At 39.5% G+C, this 22462-nt stretch overlaps 1 protein-coding gene across 4 annotated transcripts in view; it reads left to right on the top strand.

Annotated features, from left to right (window-relative positions):
- Positions 1 to 22462, top strand: part of MACROD2 (mono-ADP ribosylhydrolase 2) — an 850453-nt gene that overhangs the window by 784922 nt on the left and 43069 nt on the right. For all 4 annotated transcript variants that reach the window (XM_059467312.1, XM_059467311.1, XM_059467310.1 and 1 more), the window contains 3 exons: positions 1748 to 1816; positions 14137 to 14199; positions 17470 to 17535. In XM_059467312.1, the coding sequence (XP_059323295.1) occupies positions 1748 to 1816; positions 14137 to 14199; positions 17470 to 17535 (198 nt within the window). The remainder of the gene's footprint in view (positions 1 to 1747; positions 1817 to 14136; positions 14200 to 17469; positions 17536 to 22462) is intronic.

The raw sequence follows: 22462 nt of genomic DNA, 5'->3' as shown, positions 1-22462 counted from the left end.
CCCAATCCATGGCTCTTCTGGGGTTTTTTTGGCATTAATATGGTTGGCAGAGAATATTTCTGTGTTCCCTGGGCTCCATGCAAAGCCAATGATTGACTCCCATTTAGTCTTTTGAATGAACACAAAATTCTTAGAGTTATAAAATATCCTGAATTGAAGGGACCCACAAGGATCAGTGAGTACAACTACCCCTTGAGTCTGCAAGTTCCTTTTTCACATCCTAACTGCTCTCATAACTTTTGTTTTGAAATTTTCAGCATTTTGGTTCTAGATATGCGTTACTGTGGAAGGGTAGAAGATAAAAGGGGAGAATCCAAGTCCTTCCTGAGAGCTGGGCATCTGACTGTCAAGAGGCGTTTAAAACTCCAGCAACATTAAGAGTAGATGGTTGTGGGGCATATATGTGACAGCAGGAGAGACCTGGGAGCTTTTGAAACACTTGAGCAATTTATAAAACGTGTAGATAGTTTTTTCCCAGTTGGTAATTAGCTAATCAGTTTGAAGTAACACCATGATTCGTATTTTCTAATGGCAACAGGAATAAGGGTGAATAACGTGAGGTCATATATCTTCCTGAATTTCCTGGTTAGGAGTGGCCAAGGTTTATTTCCAGCACACACAAAAGTATGTTTTCTTTAGGCTTCTCCTGCAACCAAGCCCTCAGTTAGCCACAAGGAATCAGGAGGGTTGACAGAAAGTCAAATGACAGAAAGTCATTTTCCCATCACGGTTGAATGCATTCAGTAGGCTCAATGAATTGAGTTTTAATTGTCTGTCAGTCACTGCTTTCGTGGTTAAGCAACAATGTTTAAAGAATGTTTTAATTAGGCCTGCTTGCATTAAATGTCTTAATTTATGAATACCTCTTATGCCTAATTTCCAGCTTGGCCTCCCTTTTTATTAAGAGGCTTTCTCTGCTACCAGTTTGTGCCCTGAGGTGTGTCATAGCAAACAAACAGTAATGCCATCATTTATGTTGACAGGATATTTTGAAAATATTGTGCAAGAAGTTCATAATATTTAAAATTTAACCAGCTGATATTAAACACTCTGTGCTGCAGTCCATATAAGTAAGGGAGATCTCACATTTAATTGGCCTCTATTTCTTTTACTCCCTTTCCTCCAGCTTGTCTGAAAGGCTGGAATGGATTTTTTCAACCCAAACTTTTCTATCTTGTAAAGCTTTCATTTCCTTAACTGCACTATCTGTGAAGTTAAGGAAATTTTTGAAACTTGTGAAATTGTGAAATCTGTGAAATTTATTTCCCTACCTTTAATTTAATTATTAATTTCGGTCTATATTCGCTTGTTGTTGTGTTAAAACAGTGAATGGAGAATTGAGCTGAGAAAAAAGATTATTTAGTTCAGATTATTTATCCACAGTTCCATAATGCAGTATAATAAATATTATGTTTACAACTACAAATTAGAACATTATTTGGTTGGGGGTTATGATTGTTGTTTCTGTAGTGCTTGTGATGCAGTATGTCATTTCAGTATGAGCTTTCTTCACTTCTGTTCTGTGAAAGTCAGAGAAAGTCCAGTCCAGCTTGAAATCCACATCCATATTATAATTTTCATAAGAGATGATGCAATAATTAATTTAAGCAGCAGAAAGATAAGCATTGAGTACTGAATGGAGTGCTAAGATAAAACACACAATTGTGGAATCACACATGGTAATATCTGATACAATGAAACTATTTCCAAATAATGTATGTAATTTATATTTTTTTTATGTTTATAGAAGGCCAGCCTCCATCTCCCACAAAGAGCAAAGAAGAGCAGCCTGAGGACATGCAGGATGATGCTGAAGGTAAGTGCTCTAACAGCTTCTGAGGGCTGTTAATCAATTCACATTATGAGGAAAAGTTTGCTTTGAATTCTTGGGAAAGAACTGGAAAACTTTCAGTTAAGAATGCTCTTTGCACACACTTGGAGAGTTCTTTTTGGCCTAGATAAAGGGATTATAAATCTTCTGAAGTATATTTCATCCTAAGGTAGATTCACAATTACAGACCCTATTTTTATGTGATGGGCTACCAATTATTGCTGATACATCTTAATTAATTGCTGCTGTTTTATCTCTAACCAGTTCTGACTTCATGTAATTAAAAATCCCAAGTGTAATCCATGTTGTGAGGGGCTTGGGCCATGGTCTGGTTGCTTAAGTTGGCCAGGTACCTGCTGTGAAACACAGAGCGATATAATCCTCACTGTCCTTTTCTGCAAGAGATTTTTGCTGTTTTCTTTTTTACAGTGTTTGTGTAGTACGTGCTTCTGCAGTTAGGAGTCACAGGTGATTAACATCATGCTTATAGTGTCATTCCTCTGAGGATATTTTCCTCCACTTGGGTCTGCTCAGGGAAGCTTGTCCCTGTGTGTGGACATAAACGTGTCTGTGTTGCTCTAAAACTGGATCAGAGTGTATTTTCCTAATCTCTATCTCGTTGGAAGAGTTGTTTATAAGATGTTAACATCAAAGGTTTATTTTCACTGCTTTCAAATATGTGGAAGAGCAAAACACCCCAATACTGAAGAAATTCCTCTTCTGTGAAATAGATAAAAGGATAAACCTTAATCTTTAATCCATGACACTTCCTTATCATGGATTCTTTTTGACCTGATATTCCTCAAATGACCTATCTAATTTTGCATCTCAGTGGCTCCACAATCTTCAGCATTTTGACTTAGTGCTGTGCATTCAGCTCCTAAAAGACTCTGTCTAGGGCATGGTGTGAGTCACAAAGAGCAGAAAAGTGTTAACATCTATCATTTTCAGGAACTGCTAGGAACATGCTGTCACTAACGTTGTGACTGCTTGTTACGGGCAAGTCATTAAAGCAATAGCTGTCATCACCTGGAAGGCACAGCTATTGGAGGGACCCAAGAAATTTCATCACACCTGAGTGTCTTTCCTTTCATGCTGCTCTGAACCCAGTTCAAATTAAAATACCAATTTTATGTTTCAATTAGAGAATTCAGCGATGACAAGCCACATGTCCATTTCTATTCAAGCTGACCCACGGTTGGGATCGTGGTGACACCTTCAGTGTTCCTAAACAGGCAGAGCAAGAGTAGTTTTATGATGTATTCTTGCATGGAGTCTGGCTAAAACTTTTCATTGTATCAGTATCTTGAAAAAAAAAAAAAAAAAACAAAACAAAATGAAAGGAAGAGAGAAAGTATTGTCAAACTGTAAGGTTTTCCTTCCATTTAAAAACTAACTGATGCTGTTTCACTCTTTCTGTGGCTCCCTAGATACAGTTTCCTATTTCTCTGTGCCTGTCCTTTTTTCCCAGTGACCTACTGTTCACTTTGTGAAGCACAAATAAATGTGTAGGAAGGGCAAAGTAAACAGCATGGCAATAGAATTATTGCATTACTCCTGGGCTGTAAAATGCCTGAATTCCTTGGATTTGCTGCCATGCAGTAGATTTTGCTGATGTAGTATTGAAGTCTCTAAAACAGAATCACTGCTGCTGGATTTAATATAGGTGGTGGCAGAGCCCCCATGTGCTGGGCAGGAAGCAAACCTGCAATGTTTGGGATTGAAAGTTCAGATTTAGCCCTGAGAGTTGTTGTGATGGAGACAAGAATAGGTGATTAAAGTGTTTGCTGAGGGGCCTGTGGAGAAGCCTGGATCAGATTTCTTTGGCATTACCTGTGCCTCTGGAAGAGGAGACAAGAAATTGAGATCCAGACACTGAATTCCTGTCAAGTTGCCAAGTGGCTGGAGTGTAATGTAACACACCTGTGAGCCATTTCCATTGCAGTAAATGGGATTTGCACACATTTGTCTGAGAAGAGGATTTACTTTCTCCTGGTCTAATTATTAGCTGTTGGTTTTGACGAATTAAAAGAACTTTTAATGGGGAGCCTTGAAGATTATGAAAGTTCTGAAGATGTGACATGAACCACAACTACATGTCTGAATAGTTTTATTTATGTAGGGGTTTGTCTTCACTTCCAGCAAGCTAGCTTTTTGTTCTTTTTAAAAGAAAAACTGAGTAGCTAATGCATATAAACAGTCGTGAATAAAACACAACAAAGGCAAACGCTGCCTGAGGTCGGCTTGGTTGAATTTCCCTTAGGGTAAAACTGAAGTGCTTTGTGGTTTGGTGTATTTAAACTTGGAGATAATTCACTTTAAGTACCCCAAGTTAAAAAAAAAAAAAAAAAAAAAAACACAACAAAGAGGGAAGGGAAGGAAAGGAAAGGGAAAGGAAAGGAAAAAGGGAGCAGAAAGGAATCACACAATCACACAAGAAAAAGTAAACAAATATAAAAAAGAAATCCCCACAAAACAAATTAAAATCCCAAAAGCCCAACCACTATCTTTTATCATTAAAAGCAAGTCCAAATTTACCATAGGTTTTTATTTTCCCTTTGGTAACATGACCAGCTATAAAATATTTAACAAATATACACTGAGACGTGGGAACAACACAATGCATTTTCCACTGCTTGGCTGTGAGTGTCATTTTAGATTGAAGATGGGAGTACAACTTGTGATGCTAGCAGCCTTCTGTCTGCCCTTGTGGCAGTCTCTGGAACCCATTCCACTGAGTTCAGCAATATTTCTGCTGTGATATTTTTCTCCAGCTCACCAGGCTGGTTCGTTGGCTAGAGGTAACGGAGCAATATCATTTCAGGGCATGTTAAAACATCCACAGAATATTGGGGAAAGTAAGTTCCTTTGTTGTCACCCTCTTTGCAATCAAGGAGAGGTGAGTAAGTGGCTGTGTGTAAGGAGCTTGTTTGGCAGTAAGCTAAAATAAACACTTGACATGCTAATGAAAGCAATCTTATACCAAACCACTAAAGTATTAATGGTATCTGTTATTAAATGTATTGTTCTCTGATTCTGCCCTGTTGGTAGAGAAAAGTAAGTGTGAACTGCACAGCAGATTCTTATGTCAGTGGTTGTATTCCATAGATTTTCACTGCAGAGGTATTGTCTGTGAAAATGGATAGACTAGGAAACCTCTTTTATTCATGGGTTCCCTGCAGTATTTCAGGTTTGACATGTGCAAACATGCCAAAAAATTTTCTTCTTTTCTGTTCTTTTTTTTTTTTTTTTTTTTTTCCTGCTGCTTTCCTGCATCCTGGGAGAGTAAAAGCAGCCAGGGATAATTTTGCCTTTCCCTCAGTCAGGTGCATTCATGGATTGAGTGGTTGTAAAGTGTCAGGTGAACAAAATATGTTTGGTACTAAACAAAACATATGCATGTCTTACTTCAGCAGCTTCATAACACAATCTTAAAGTGGTTACATAGACAAAATGGCAGTACTTGTCACAACACAGCAGCCATGAGCTGGCACAAATACCACAGTCACCGTTCTCATCCTACTTAGTGTCACCAAGCAAAGGCAAACCATTTATACAAAAGCCTAACTAAACAAAAATCTTAAATGTTCCTTGTGTCTCTTACCTACCTCCCCATGTGTCCCCCCCATATGTAGTGATTAGCACAGTGTGTGCAATGGGGAGAAGCAAAACTGTTTGTCCTTTCCTGCTTTGCAGGATTTCTCAGATATAAAGCAGAGCCTGCCAAAGAGCTTCCCCATCCATTCCCTCCATGGTCTGTGTGAGACCAATAATGTATCAAAGATGAGTAACACATCTAGTAAGAGCAGCACAAATGCCTGCTTTTTCTCTTCCTCCAGCAGAAAAATAATCAATCCATGCAGCAAAAGCCATTTTCTTGCCCTCCTTCAAGGGATGTGAAGACAGAAGTGGAGCTCTGGAAGTTGTCTTGCTCCAGCTCCTCTCACAAGCTGCTCCCCAGATGAATGACCAGATTGCTCCTGATAGATTGATAGGCTGTTGTTCTCCCGGGATCACTTGTGGAAGGAGCAGGTCTGTTGGAGGTATTTGTCCAGAATGGACTTTGTCTGCTTTCCATTCACTTGGTGGGGAGGAGAACAGGTTGATGAATAAGCCAAACCACAAAGTTCAAAATGAACACAAATCACCTTTAGCAGAGTTGATAGTGTTGGTTCCTTTACCTGATGGGGTCACCACAATTTGGCCTCTTGGCTTTCAAAGGTAACATCACATTTCTGAATGTTGTGTCAGAAATCCAGGCTCACCAGCTGGTAGATGCTCTGTCCATCAGAGATGTCAGTCTGGTGACTGAAGTACGCAGCAGAAATGAGGCAAAATAAAACTGCATCTTAATCTCAACAGCTCATTGGTCCAGCAGGTCATGGCCATTCAGTAGGATTCTCACTGAGAGGGAGATACCCTGGATCCTCATCTCTTCTCCCAGAAAAGCTTTTGTGAAATGGCAAGAAGTGCATAGTCTTGGGACCAGGAAATAAACCTCTGTTTATGGCTTAATCTTCTAATTGTGAGATTAACATAAGGCTTCCCCTTCCTGCTTCTCCATTATTTGCCATGAATTTTGCCACTGTGCTGCTTGCTTGCTCTCTAGTGTGACCCTGTTCACAGGGGTCTTAGGATGAGGGAAGAGACAAGGACCTGACTCCATGTTTCTGAAGGCTTGATTGATTATCTTATGATATATATTATATTAAAACTATACCTAAAGAATAGAAGAAAGGATTTCATCAGAAGGCCAGCTAAGAATAGAATAGGAAAGAAGGAATGATAACAAAGGTTTGTGGCTCAGCTCTCTGTCCGAGCCAGCTGGGCTGTGATTGGCCATTAATTAGAAACAACAACATGGACAATCACAAATGCACCTGTTGCATTCCACAGCAGCAGATAATCAATGTTTGCATTAGGCCTCTCAGCTTCTCAGGAGGAAAAATCCTAAGGAAAGGATTTTTCATGAAAGATGTCTGTGATACTCTAGCTTCATGGATAGAAAACTGGTGTATGCCCCCAGCACAGTCCATGGCACTTGGCTTGTGCTTCTCCCCCCCAAGGTGGGCTCAGTCCTCCCTGGAGCTGGGGGTGCACACAGATGGCTCTTTCTTGCCATTACACTGAGATGTTCTAAGCATCTCTTCTAAGGGTCTTCTAACACTGTGCAGGCCTGCTTGTCTGTCTCTTTAAGGTATTAATTAATATTATCTAGATTTGACTTTTTGTTCCGCAGTTTCTAGCAAGGGGTTCTTTTATCCCTTGATAAATTGCGCTTGCAGTCATACTTTGCATCCCATGGGGCAGTAATTTTCTTCAGTAAATTTCTGCTCCAATCATAATCTACTAAAAATGAATACTGAGACACATAATTATACTTCAAAAAACACAGTCATTTATTCAGCCTTAAAAGTGTTGCTTTTTATTAAGACAGCTTAGAATTGACTATCTCCTTTTTGCCAGCAAACCTAATCCTTTAAAAAATGTTAAATGAAGATTAAGTACTACAGAAGAAATTCCCTGCAAAGGATGTGTATCAAACATATCTGTGAGACGTTTCACCTTAATGCAGATGGGTTATATTTAAAGAGTGGCTATTAACCTGCATCCTCTGTGGTTGATAGCTTCTCTTTTCACTTCTGTTTTGAAGTCCACCATCTGTCCTGACTGATTACAGCTTTCAGAATATTAGGTGATCACCTTGCACTTAGCCAGGGGTAAAAGAGGATGTTATCTGTATTTTCAGTTGTATTTTCTCTCTGAGCAAACATTTCTTAGAAGATTCTTTTCATCGGTGAAGTGGCTTCTGCTGTTCCACTAAATTGCCATGCAGTGGCTGTGCAAAACTCAGAAAACACAGCTCATTTTGGCCTCCACAGGTGATGTGCAGTCCTGTGGTGTTGGCCATTTACCCATTTGGGTTTCTTTTAGCAACTGAATGCACGTCTGTGTAACAACACCAGAAAGACACTTGCAATTCCTGGTTTTGCCCTGAATGCTTTGGAGTAGATAATCCTCCTCCTGAGATGAGCTAAGGTGCAAAACACCAAGTTACTGCAGTGACAAATGCAGTGTTGTCAGAGCAGAATTCTAGCCAGTGACACAGCCCTAGGCACATGCAGGGGGCTCATCTGTCAAGGACTTCATTGCTCATTTTTAAGCACGATGTAAATTACATTAAACCATCATGATTGTTCAGGTCTAGTGCAGGAAATGGGGCTGGTCCCTTCAATCCAAAATGCTGATGCTAAGTAGTCCATGGTTGTGTTTGCAATTTTTGAGGGTTTCTTATGAGTGTAGTCTTCTCTTTGGCTTCTCTGCCTGTTTCTTCTATTTTTGAAAAATCAAAATAGGTCTCAAGCTTTATTTTGACTATGGCTTGGAAAAAGAAGCCACGTGGCTGTCCCTTGTAGTATGTAGTTACCCAGATGTCAGGGCCACTGTAAAAGTATGAACAAAGGGTAAATTTATATACTCATGGTAAAATTTGAGGGTTTCTTTTGCACTTGCCCTCATGGGGTCATTTTGCTTCTCTGGGATAGGACTAATTTTAGGGCCAGGAGTCAGGGCTTCTTTATAGTGCTCTGAACTATGCATCAACCCACAGGAGAAATGTCTGTCCCCTTTTATCCACTACAAGCACAGTGGTAATACTGTGCAGCACCTTGTAATACTGCAATACACAGACTGTGTATTGCACAATCTGAGTCAATGGAGAGTTAGACTCAGTGAGAAGACAAGTGAGCAGAGTGTGTGGGGGGTTTTTTTGCATCAAAATGCCAATATTATCCTTGTCCTCTGCACAGACTGCCTGTGACATCCAGGGTGTGATATCCATCATATTCTGGTTGTGTTGGTCAGCTCAAGCTTCCAGGAGATGTCTCCCTCCATTTGTTTCGAGCCATCACAGGAATAGCAATGCTCAGCATCTCTGGCAATGAAATGCTCCATGTCCCTTGCCCAGCACCTCTATTGCACAATCTGAGTCCATGGAGAGTCAGACACAGTGACTTCACCACTTCTTGTGCTTCTCAGGATGTTAAATACATTAAATACAATAGTTTTATTTTTAGCCTCTGAGATAAGCCACTCAAGCTGCAGTTTTCTCATTCTCTTCCCACTCTCCTGGACAAAATGCTGCATGGAAATGAAACACTATTATTTATTGGACTGACAGCTTCACTGGGCTGGGTGCACCCACAGCAGCCTGTTCAGAGCTGCATCTGCAGCATGGTAATTTGTTGAAGCAGCACAGAGGGAAGAGTCTCATAACTCCATTAAACAATTACTGCAGATAACTCGTTACTAACCCTTCTTAAAATTTACCCCAAAGGGGTTATATACAAGTAATGATTAAAACTGACCTAAATCATAATTTAATTAAAAGAAATTAAAATGAGAACTGAAAATGTTCAGCAACCTCGGGCCACCACATTAATGATTCACTTTAATGTGTTTGTAGTTCTGCAATAATAGCCTTTGTGTGTATGTGCTTCTTGGTTTATGTCTGATATTATTTTACCACTGGAATAGTTTGAAAATGGTTGCAGGCTGTATGATCTCAAGTGCCTATGTGGATGTACACGTGCTTTCTTGTCACATTTCATGGGTTTCAGTGAAGCCAGCATATCTACTTGAGTGTGGAATGCAGATCAAGGCCTATATTTTTCATTTTCTCATTAATTAGTTTCTCTGCTATATAATAAGAACCTTAATGTCATCAGTATGATTACCATGGCAGTATTTCTGTGCTGTAAAAAAGACAGTTCAAAACTGGCACCCCTTTGTCTGACATATCTTTGTTGTATTTGTTTCACAAGAAAGAAGCACAGGTCAGACCAGTGGAGGGATGCCAAAGTCACTGGCCATGCAGAAAAGCAGAGGATGCTCCTGAACTTGCATGGCAGAGCCATTCAGAGATGTAACAGGATCCAAACTGGTGTCCCAGGATGTGGCATTTGCACAAATTAAGATGAAAGCCTCGAGTATTGGCCCTTTGTCACTTTTATTTACTACCCCAGGAAGGAAGAGGGGGTTTGGAGAAACCTTATTCTGAACACTGACACCCTATTGATGATATAAATGAAGCTTTCTCTGTAGCAAAACCAATTTTATTATTAATAGCATCTGTGTTCATGAGTTGGACTAGATGATTCTTGTGGATCCTTTCCAGATCAGGATATTTTGTGATTCTGTGTTGGAGGGGTAGAAATGGACTGGTTTGTACTGGTTATGCAGAATTTCTTCCTTGAAACAAACAAGCAACAAAAAAAAAAAACCAGTATGTGCAATTCTGTTTTCTTGTGGAAAATGTCTTTTTGCAGCAGTTTTTGGGGCACTGAGTTTAACCTCATCTCTCTGTGTGTCACCAGCTGCTTGTGAAGGAAGGTGCTGCTGGAGAGGAGTAGGTGTGTGAGCAGACACAGCACTTGCTCAGCTCTGAAATGGGAAGAGCCAAGAGGCCAGCAGGCTATTAATATTTTTGTCTTGCCATGTTTTGTCACAAGAACAGTGGAAGATGTGAGAAGCCACATGTTTCCAGGCTCTTACAGAGAAAATGTGAAGAATGCTGAAACCTGCTCCAAGGGTTTGTTCCCTGACCTTTCTTTCATCAGGATCTTCTGCCAGCCCTCTCCTGTCTGATGCTGGCTTATTATTTATCATGTTATCTGCTTCATGTGGGGGCTGCCACTGCAGCTGGCACCTCACTGGGCATGCTGAATGCCTCTCATAGCAGCAAGTGGGCAGGCACTCCTGGAGAATCCTCTTTTCTGCTGCAGTTAGAAGTGCCACTTGCTCTGCCAGCTTGCTGAGCATGCTGATTGATCCTTGTTTAGCCTCCTTTCTACCAAATATAACATTTGGGGAGGGGCAAAGGGAATGGATTTTTTTTATGACCTCAAAGAAAATGCCAAGAGAAGATAGCAAGAACCTATGAGACAGTCGTCAACTTGGCAAGAGAAAGCAGAATATATGTGCAGGAGAAGGTATTTTAGTGTCTGATGTGCTTATTTTGTTTGTACTGTACTACTGTAATCCTCAAACTTATATTTTTTAGAACTGACTGTCATGCCAGGGGGAAAAGAAACAGATGTTCCCATTTGTCTTGTGCTGTGGCTCAAAATCATTTACATTTTCTGGCCTAAAATGACACGACGTGTCATTTGCCACTTTTTGTATCTCCTTTGGAGTGAGTGACAGATTGCTGTTCAATTACCAGCGTAATAGAAAAGCAAATATTGTGAGGACAGCTTTCACCTAAAGGAAATGCAATCACTGATTGCTGCAGTAGTGGGAAAAGAAGGATGGCAGATACTGTAGAAGCCATCCAGTGGAAAAGACATTTTTAATATAAATAATGTCACGGGGAAGACTCAAGGAAAGTGTACTGGCTCTGGCTTTTCTGCCTGGAGAAAAGGAGAGCCAGGGGTGAATAAAAATATGATGGAAAAATTGTAAATTGTAAAATGTATTTCCAGCTCTTTGCCTTGAGGACGTGCTCCTTAAAGCCTTTCCATTTCCCGTTCCAGTGAAGAGCAGTAACTGCAGAAAGACTGTTCATCAGTCAAAGACACTCAGTGGGAGACTCATTAGAAGGGCTTTTTAAAAGTGGAAAAACCTGTTTGCCAAAGACTTTGGGATTAGTTACTTCTCCACTCCATAGTTTGCTTTCTTGTCAGCGTATTCATGCTCTGCTTCCATCCCTTCTCACAAGATAAATAGATACTCCAGGCCAAGCAGAGCTTAACCATTCCTTCTGCAAGTCATTTATTTGAGCATCACTTGTCCAGTCTTAATTTTTAGCATTTCCATTTCTCCATTTCTGCCAAAGTCACTTGCAACCCTTACTGTCAGTGCACTGATGAAGCTGAATTTTAATGTCATGATCCAGTCAGTCTATTGGATTGGGTCAGAGTGCAAGAGGTGAAGTTTCTGCTTGAAGTCTTTTACATTTTTCTTTCTAAAGGAACGAAATAAAGTGAAAACATGTTGAGAAAATTGTAATTTAGGTTCTATGAGACCAATTCTAAACAGTGAATGTCCAGTGAAATAATACATTTAGAATTGTGAAATTGTGGTTTACTTGATAATCTACCACACCAGATGATCATTTAAACTTTCTCTTGTAGTTTAAGTTTTCTCTGAGTGACTTAAGCAAGAGATATAGTTCCTTGTCAATGAATATGAATGAACCCCTGAAATATCTGGTTTTAGTCAAATAAGTTGTGCTTATAGTCATAATAATGGATGTAGAAACAAGTATGATCTGGAAATGGAGTTTTAAATTGTGAATGCAGTAAGGTAATGTCTAGAATTAATTTCAGTTATGTATCAGTAGTTACATTTATGCCTGACCTGCTTTTTCTGGTTGTGAGGTTCTTTCTGCATAGAGTGAAAAATGTCACACTTGACCATAATTGAATCCTTGAAGCTTTGGCACTGCTCATTTTACAGTGATGCAATAATCTCTTTTGCTGTCACCTATTGGTAAAGATTTTTCCAGTGCTGCTGCACTGCTGTGTTACAGGATTGTCTTAATTTATGTATTGCTTGCTGCATGGCTTGATGGCACCAAGCCTGTGTTTTCAGAGAAAAGGGGTGGGGAGATAAAAGTTAAGATAAAAGTTAAGCTAACTTGTTTTTTTTGTTTTCCATGTGGTCCTCCTATTGTGTGTGGACAGGCAGAACAGTGACTTTGAAAACACCACCTTTTGATTTCAAGTCAGGGAAAGAAAAACCCCTTCTGTCAGTCCATTTTGGACATCCACATAACACAATTTTTTACAGGTTAGAGCTCACTAGTGTGCTAAGAAATCACTATGGCAAGGCATCCATTAAGGTTGGAATTCATACAAGGAGTTCCCAGGAGGGCAGGGAGCCCAAGTCCCCACTGATGGCCATCAGCTGCACCCTGCCCACCTCTCTTCTCTCAGGTGAGGGGTGTCAAGGTCCTGCTCCATCTCCTCTCCTCCTGAGAGCAGCTCTGTGCAGGGCCAGCCTTGGAAATAATTCTCCACTAGTCCCATCTGCTGGATGCCAGGAAGAATTGCCTGCTGGAAAGAGGGAAAGCATCCTACCTCAGCCTTTAAACATCAGCTGGGTGCAGTGTGCCACCAGATGTACATCTGCCTGTGGAAAATATGTGCTCTCTCTGTTCTCCTTCCATCCACCCGATCACTTTTGGACCACTGCTATTCCCATCACCAGGTTCCACGTGTTAAGTAAAAGCAAGGTGGCTGACACAAGGAGCTTCAGCTGTGTTGTTTTAGAGAAGCTGTAATCAGAAAACCCAGCAGCCAGCAAAGATCACAGAAAAAAAATATTTGTGTATCATTTCCAGGCCTGGGAATGAATTTCCCTTCTCACAATGTATATGCTCAGCAGTCAACTTTTCAAATACCTCATTAAGGCTGGTGCTCAGCTGTTGTTGTGCTGCTGCAGAGCAGGGAGTGTGGCCATGGCATCCAATCCTGCATGCAGCTCTGCAGCCTGTCATGTTGTTATGAAGCTAAAAGACCCTTTTCCATCCCTGAAAACAAAGAAATCCTGCTATATTTCAAATCAGGGCAAGCAAAGTTTAAGAGACCCGTAGATATGTTTCAGGGTATTACCCATTCTCAGTGGTTATTTGCTGTTTGATGCCTGCCTTCCAAAAGGGAGCTGGAGGGTAGAAAGTGGGTAATGAATGTGAAGTAGTGAGGAAAGCTGGGAATGAATGTGAATGTAAAAAGGAGGAAAATTCATTCAGTCCTAGCTATCTTACTTTGGTTTGATGTGCTCTCTTCATTACAGCCATTTGTGATGCCTTTTTATACTTTTTGTTAAGTGGCATTGTGGCTTTTGCTTTAAAATTCAATTCAGTTGATTCTTACCTTCCATAGGCATGGAAGTAAGTTCTGCAGGTCAGAAACACAGCCCAAGAATTCTGTTGACATGTTACAGAAGGAAAATAACCTTAGGAAAAAACCTCTTTATAAAATACATAGAACTTCAAGCAGCAATTTCAATTATTGTGGACTGTGTTTAGGAAATGTCCCTCTCTTTAGTGTTGTTATTTGCAGTGAGCCTATTGAGATAAAAATCTATAATCCTCATCTTGAGATAAAAATCATGACTGGTTTAAATGGAACTGGTCCTGTTGGAAGGTTTTTTCAGCTTACCTTTACATCTCTCCTTTTTTATCACAGGCCTTTGCTGTAAATTAGCAGTTTGTGCTAAATTGGTTACAATTAATATTGCAGTGCTCCAGGTACCAATAAAAAGATATCTCATAAATAATTTTTATGTGTTTTTCTCAATAGGTGGCAATGGCACAGTGGATAAGCAAAACACCGATGAAAATAAGACCCAGAGCCAAGAATCAGGTTTGTGCCCAGCTCCTTAAAGGCCTGTCTCAGGTTTTATCCACTTTGGTGGACAATAATCTTAGTGCTTTTGAAGGGGAATGTTTGTACATTTTCAGCAGATTAGCTCAGGTCTTGAGCAATTCTCCCATTAGAGACTGAATCTTCATTCCTCATGAATGAATGTGTTGCAGTGCAGGAATGCAGACCCCTCTCCAGTTTACCAGCTCTACATTCTCCCTTTAAGGTGGCTAATCTTGCTAATCCTCTCACAAGGAATATTTTTTTTTCCCTTTTGCATAGAATAGGAATGAAAGAAACAAATTTGGGGAAGGAGGAAGCAAACAGCAGGCTTCTTCTGGTGAAAACTCCTGAATATTTTTAAAGGGTATTTTCAAGTTTTAAAAAATTGTCTGCACAAGTCATAACGGTTATAAAGATTTAAATTCCTAGAGAAAAATATTGCACATGCTGTGGGTGAATGTCAGAGTTCACAAGTGGTGGGTTTTGCAGGTGACACGCTTATAAATTATAGTGAGTTCAGTGTGTTGGAATGTATGTCCCTCCATGCTCACAAGAGATTTTTTTTTCTGTTTGTTTTTTTTTTTTTTTCTGTTCTGTTGTCTGGTTGTTTATGGTTTGTACAGCTCTGTTCCTTGCAAGAGACAGCTAGAATGAATTAGTTACCAAAAGACCTGAAGTGGCAATCAAAATGTCTGTCTATTCCCTTATTTCTTAAGTGTAGTATTACATGTAGCACACTGTTTTTACCTGTGATTAGGATTTTTTTTTCATTGTAATGCAGAATGTTCCTTAAACATATTTAAACCAGAGGGAGTAAAAGGGTTTTCTTTGGAATTCCTTGAGCTGAAGGCAGCCAGTCAGCAAACACAGCAGATACATTTAGAAGGCCTGGATTCCTGACTTACCTGATTTGCTTCCTGTGCTGTGGTAAGGAGAAGTCCATTGAATGAGGGAATTCTTCCCATCCTGTGCATTGGCCACTGTGTAGGTAAAAGGGCAGCTTTTCTCCCTGCCTTCCTGTTCTGCAGCTGAGTGCTCACATCTCATGTTGTCCCTGCTTGAAGTCCCTCTGTGTTCCACGTCCTTTTTGTCACCTTTTCTGCCTCCTAATGCAGGGCAGGCAGTGCAAGGTGAAGCCAGAAGCAAACAGCATTACAGAATAAAATAGATTCCCATGGACCTCAGCAAACTTTATCCTCCCCCAAGATAAGGGTATGATGGTGTTTTGTAAGTGCTGGAGGGCAACCACATCTCCTTCCCTGATTTTTCCGCTTTCATGCTAGCTGTATTTTAAACAGGCCCAGGGGACCAGGGAGAAGAATGAGTTATTCTGTGTGAATTGAGCTTCTCTTTTGAATCTCTGACTAGACTGTGGCATGTCTTTTTTCAAGCAATTTTGAGCTTTTAACTTTACCAAGTACTGCTTGACTGCTAGCTCACCTAAGAGCTAACACTGCCTGGAGCTCCTGGCTCCAGTTGCTGAGGTTCCTGTTAAACCTGATTATAGCATCTGCAGACACCCAATACAGCCCTCTGTGCTTGTCAGTAATAGTCACTCTGATGGGGTGAGTATTTCAGTTTGATTGAATAAAATACTCTTTTTTTCCCCCCAAGAGAATTAAGGAATATTTGCCTCTTGAAACTACTACTTTGCTGTAGGTGTTTTAAATGCATTGTCTTTTTTTCAAAACTGCTTGTTATGACTTGTTGCAACATGAGCTGTCAGAGCTGGTTTATCAGAGCCCTGATATACATTCTTTTGCTATCTCATATTGGTACTCATGTTTCATTATTCTCATGAAGAGTGTCAAATAAAAGATCCAGACATTTGAGGTCCCAGCTCCAGAAAATGTCACACTTTAGGGATGGGATTTAGGTACATGCCTGAAGATAATGTCATGGCCACTCATAGCCCAGTAGTCACCTCCTTGACCATGGGAAGATGGTGCTGCAGTAAAAAAATTTACTTGGTTTAACAATTTTCCCTCCTGGTTTAAAGAATGGCAGGAACAGAGAGGGCCACAATTAGCCCAGATTGTTACATCCACTCAGTGAGTCTCTACTCTTTTCTGCTCTGTGCACTGCAGAGACAAAGCAGCACCAGGAACTTTGGGGTTGCTGCTTTTGCACCCCTTCTTGGCAGTAGAAAATGACCTGATTTCCCAAGGCACACAGTTGTATGCTTAGAAGATTTCTAAACACCATGAGTGACCACTGTTAGGAGCAATCCCACCAAATGTTGAAGTTTTATTTGTATTATCTAAACAAAAGGCATAAACTTCTGAGTATTACAAATAATATACTTCAATATTGTGAAAGAAAATATAGGACAAAAATATGATGCTCTATTCTTACCTGGTCCATTACATACACATTTTCATATTCTTAATGTAATGAAAAATATTGTGATATTATAAAGAAAAGTATATATTATAAAGAAAACTGTTGTAGTGGAGAAAACAGTAATAGTCTGAAAAGACTGAAAATTTTAAACTGTTTGGGGTTTTTTAAAAGTCTGGCCTCCAGTCTGTCATCATGAGCTTAACACATGGAAAAACAACATGGCAGGTGGTTCTGAGCTCTTCTTTCAATCTAGTTAAAAGTACCAGAATCATCAACATTCTTTTGAAAGAAGTTAAAGTCCAGAAAATAAAATGAAAGCTTATATGGATTTTTAGAACTATAAAAATTAGCAAGAAAATAAAATGTTTTCACTTCCACTATTGATTTAAGTTCAGGTACCAGTTGTATCTATTAACTACAATAGTTTTACCTGCATACTCTACTATTAAAAAACTCCAAGCTGCAGATTTTTAGGGACTTTCTAATTTCAGGCCTGATTCATGAAAGCTTCTATTTTCAGGAAAGCATTTGCATCTAGTCATTTGGATTCCAGTGGGATTCATGGGCATGATTCTATTTAAGAATGACTTTATTGTTTTTTTCTCAAAATATATGGATTAAATGAAAAAATGAATCTCAGAGCAAATAGGATACCAGCATACCCATGAAACCAATAGCTGTTCCTCTCTCTGTATTATGAGAAATTGAAATACAGATTTGACCTGGCTGCATTGGAATGTTAGATTACATCTTGCTTAGGGAAGATGATCTGACCAGTAATAGCCAGGGAATGGATGGAAGCCCAGTAAATGAAATTCAGCTACAATATCTTGTCTCAATAAGGCCTAACACTTTTCTTTCAGTAAAGTGGTTCATCAGTTTTCTATTTAATGAAATTCTCTTTCATTTCCTTTGCTCTTACAGGTGAAACAAAACTTTCAGCTGTAGCCAGCCTATCATCAGAAGATATTGAGCTGAGTGAGAATAAAGGTAAAGATTGGAAATTGTGTTTTGAAATATCCCATCCCAAGAGGACATTTAATGAAACTTTTTTTTTTCTTTGTCTGGAAATAGCCAAAATCACAGTTAAACAATACAGAAATAGGGAAATGCTTGGATTTTCATTTTCAAAAATCTTTGTAATGAAGTACTCGGTACCAACTGTGCTGGTAGGAGAGATGCCACAAATTTGTAAGTCCTCTTGTTACAGAGTTAATACTAAAATATCATACATGACACATCCAAAATAAAGGATTGGGCTCACTGGGGTGATTCACAGGCATATAGTTCAGCATGCACATCTATCTCAGCAATATCAGCTCCCTGCTCAGTGCTCTCCTGATGCGGGAAAAGAAAAACACAATAGCTATAAACACATCAGGAGGAGACAGGAGGAGATGAAGTCATAATAGAGAGGCAGAAAGTAATGTTTATCTTGTGCAGACTGTGCTGGGCACTCAGATAATTTAGTTTGTAATAAATATTTAAAAGTGTCACAGGACCAAATGACAGGGTGTTTAGGAAACAAGAGAGATTATCTAATTTAAATGTTTCAAGCTGAGATTTTTCCTGTGGAGTTGTTGGTTTACCAGCAGATTGGAACCAGTGCACAGCTGTATTGTTTTTGATATTTCCGTAATAATCATGCTATTAGTTGCTCGTGCTGGTCTACATTTTTTAGCATTTTTGTGGGGGTACATCAGGAAGAAGTCTGGGTGCTATACAAAATGTTTGCTACTGGTAATCCAAAACAGGAGTTATGCTATCTATAATAAATACAATCCATCAGTATGGCCTTCAAGAAAGACTAACAGAAAATTTTCATGCATTTTACTGAGATAACATAATTATTAACATCCATTAACTTATTTATTTTAAAAGATTTCATGTTTAATTCAGCATCACTGCTTGACTCTCTTCTCATTTTTCTAGATAAGTGTGACAGGGTGTGAGATCCTGCCCTTTTGTTCAAAGCCACATGCTGGACAACCTACATACTTACCTGATTATGAGTTCAAAGCCTTGTGCAGGTTGATTTAAGTGCTCTTTTAACAGATTGATTGATGCTGCAAAGAAAAAAAGAACCACAAACCTTTGCTGGAGCACTGGCTTTTGCTTTTGATACATCACAAATTGAAGTCGTGGCAAGGCTAGTGGAAGGCAGAAATAGTGATGGATTCAATCCCAGCCTGGTTGGTGATAGCCTGTCATTAATTTTTCTTGTTTTGATGACATTTGGCCTGTTTATGTATTCTGTATCTGGAAGAATCCCCATTTTCTGTGTTTCACTATGTGAGGGTCACAGTGAGGCTTTGGGTTTGGATTTCCCTTTTCCATCTGCAGTCAGCTATTGATCCCAACAAATTGTTGTTGTTCTGAGTGTTTGTTCCTAACTAAGAAGATTACTGTCTTCTGATATGCTTCTCAGTGTGTAAGCCCTCCAGGTTTTTACACTGTTGCACTAGAAGTCTCTTCTTAGAGAAGAAATCATCTTTGTGTGATAAGTCCCACTTTTCATATAATATATTAAGAGTATATTTAATGTTTTCCCCTCTTCTCTTGAGAGGCTGACAGAAGAGATAGTGCCCTGAGAGACCCAAAGTGCATTATCTCTTTGATGTCCTACCTCTCCTCATAAGAAAGATGGGAAGCATCTGGAAGGGAAAAAGGAGTGAGACAAACTCTCCTCCATAGAATTTGTTTGTAAAACTGTACAAGTTTAAAAAAAAAAAAAAGAAAAATAAAAGAAAGAAAAGCTAAAAAAGCTAAGACCATGTTTTCATATTTGCTTGCTAGTTTTTTTTTAATAGGAACAAGAATTTTGAACAGCAAGGCCACCATGGACCAGGCCATGGTTTTGATCCTTATTTCCATTGGTAGATTTTCAGCTTTGCAGATTTTTACTGTGAGGGTGGTGAGGCACTGGTGGAGGTTGCCCAGAGAAGCTGTGGCTGCCCCATCCCTGGAAGTGCTCAAGGCCAGGTTGGATGGGACTTTGAGCAGCCTGGTCTGGTGGAACGTGTCCCTGCTGGGGGATTGGAATGAAATGTCCTTCAAGATCCCTTCCAACCCAAACCACTCTGTGATTCTTCAATGTTTCTAAAATTTCAGCTTTTGAGGGTTTTTTTAAAATAAATACTACTCTTACAAAAAAGTGCTGCTTCTTGAGAAATGGCACTTTTACAAAATCCTGCCATTTCTGAAAACACCTGATGCTCCTGAAACAAATTCCAGCTCTCAAATTGTTTGCCCACTGAGTTAACAAGGCTAAAACCTCCAAGTTCTGAAACATACTCATTTCTCTAGCTCATTTTCAACTAAATGAACAGGACATAAAGCATTTGAAGAAATTATGTTTCCCCAGTCCTTCCACTTAATTACTGTAAAAGATTTATGCCAAAGAAGTCTAGCTGCATATTCCCAAAATGCATCATTTAAACCATTCTGTCCTGCTATGAAAATTTAGGTCTTTCAAATGTCAGCTCACTTTGCACCAAAACAAGGATTTTGAGTCCAATTAGAGTTGACTAGCAGTTTTGCTGCTTTTTTTTTTCCCCTCCTCATATTTCTGGGATTTAAATATAGCAAACACATTGATATAGTTATTGCTCTAAAATGTGATGATATTCAAAACAAAGCACATCCATCTCAGCTACTATGAAGATCTAGTATTTTTGTTGTGAGTGAGTCCTCTTTATCATTTTTTTAAAGGAAGAGAGGGAGAATGGGAACATGAAAGGGATTTTCATTGTAAGAGTTGGGGGCAGTGGAGGAATTACACTTGAGGGGCTTTGATTAAAATGAAAACTTCCTGTGAGACTGCAAATCTCACATTAATCTGAAATTATATGTCTTCTGTTACCATGGGACAGATACTGTCCAGGAAAAACAATCCACACAAACCCAGTTTGCACATGGCCTATGAGCAAACTGAATTTTTTGAGTGTTCATCTGTTTCCAGAAAAAAAAGGGGGGGGGGGGGGGGGGGCGAGGAGGCTGCAGGAATGGTGAAAACAGTAGTATTTCAAGAATATCAGGATTTTCAATGCAACACTGCAACACTGTAAAGGTATCCTCTTATTCCAGTCTATGCCAAGTTTCCACTGTCTGCAAAGAACTGTTGCAATTTTACCCTTAAAGACTTAAAAACTCTTTTACCCTTAAAGAGTTGACATCTCTGGACAGCACCTTTGCAGGTGGAAGTAGATCCTTTATATCCAGCATATTTCAAGTGAGAGATGCTCCTTTCTATGAAGTGTAAGGGCAGAACAAAGTGATTAAAGTCATCAATGTTCATGCAGCAGATAAAGGGTGTATCAGGCAGGCTGCACTCAGTCTATACAAGATTTTGCTGGGATTACAAACTCTTTTTAAACTGACCATGTAGTATGGAGAGATTGGACTGAAGGATTGAACTTGTGGTTATGTTTTGTTAAAGAGAGATGTGTACGTGCATGTCTGTGTGTCAGAGAATGTTCTGCATCTTCATCTCAGTTGCCCCTTCTTCCAATTACTATTTAACCCAATTTAATGATTAGACTTTCTGGCAGGAAAAATGTAAAAAGAAACTGGATTTAGTACAGGTGAAGCATAAATCCCTACTGTGCAAAGTTTCTGTGCACAATACAATGATTATAATTCATTAGCACCTAATAAGAACTGAATTTTCATTTGAAGGGCAACTAAATTAAATCATATACTAATTGATTTTAAAAATAAAGAAGTGATTGATTAATTATTTCCAGGTGTTCACCAAAGTCTGGGCTTGTGTGGAAATGCCATTGAAAGCAAGTCACTGTTTTTCTGCATTCTCTGGAGTCAGATTCAGTTGGCTGGAGGGCTTGTGTTTTCAGAAACAGAATTAGATATATGACTTGGCTATGAGTTAGCCCTAAAAATTCTCTTTGGGCAACCCAGAAGCTGGTAAGTATCCTGAACTGTAAAATGTAATGGGTTTAAATTCCTCTTTGGCCAGCTGTAGCTCTCAGTATGGAAAAATCATGATGTCCTAAATACAGAAATGATTGAGAAGGGATAAACTGAAAGAGCATTTCAAATACAGAGGAGCTGTGCAAATTGACATAAATTAGTCATTGGAAGGCACATGAAAAAGATTGACTGAAAGCCCAATATGTTCAGAAAGAGGTATTTAAAATCAGTTCTTAGGTATATATTAAGACATCTAAATGACTGACCTGATTTTGAGCACTAGCAGCTATGAATGAAATGTTTTTACTTCACCCTTGGGCTATGATTAGACCTAAAGTTTCAGCCTGGAAAATTTCAATTATAGGTAACTGGAAAATAACCTTTTTCAATGGAAGAGTTTCAGCACCCTCAGCCATACCTGTGGCTTTGCATGCCTACTCGAGTGATAACATTTTCCTGTCCCTTGGTTAGAAGGATTCTTGTGAAAGCAAACTGGCTAACACAAGCTAATTTGTGGGGTTTGGGGTTTTTCACCAGGGGTGTCACCACCACCATCCAACTTCTTCTCTTTACAGCTTCCACAAGGTTCCCTGGGAGCTGTTTGTAATGTGGGTTATTCACTTCTTCACATTTAATCTCGCCTGAGTTGTTCATCCAGATGGGGTCCAGCCCCTGAACTACTCAAGAGGTGTTTCTGCTCTAGTACTGGCATGTGCCACAGTGAACACTAATCCACTTATCTGGTTTATTTAAATCCTCCTTATTTTTGAATATTACCTGACCTGGAACCATTCAGCTGTGCTCCCATCAGTCCAGCATGAGATCCTGCCCTTCCATCTCCTCCCTCCACTCCATTCCCCTGGACAGGCTCTAACCAAGGCAATCAGGTTTTTCTCAGCTTTTTCATTTCCCAGAGCCCTGTACAACAGGTCCTGCTCCTCATGTCAGGAGAAGGATGCCCACAGTTTTTATAGCAGCTGCACCTGGA

Source organism: Ammospiza nelsoni, chromosome 3, assembly GCF_027579445.1.
Source record: "Ammospiza nelsoni isolate bAmmNel1 chromosome 3, bAmmNel1.pri, whole genome shotgun sequence".
Classification (NCBI taxonomy): Eukaryota; Metazoa; Chordata; class Aves; order Passeriformes; family Passerellidae; genus Ammospiza; species Ammospiza nelsoni.
Note: the sequence above shows the minus strand (reverse complement) of the source record. Positions and strands in the feature narration are given on the sequence as shown.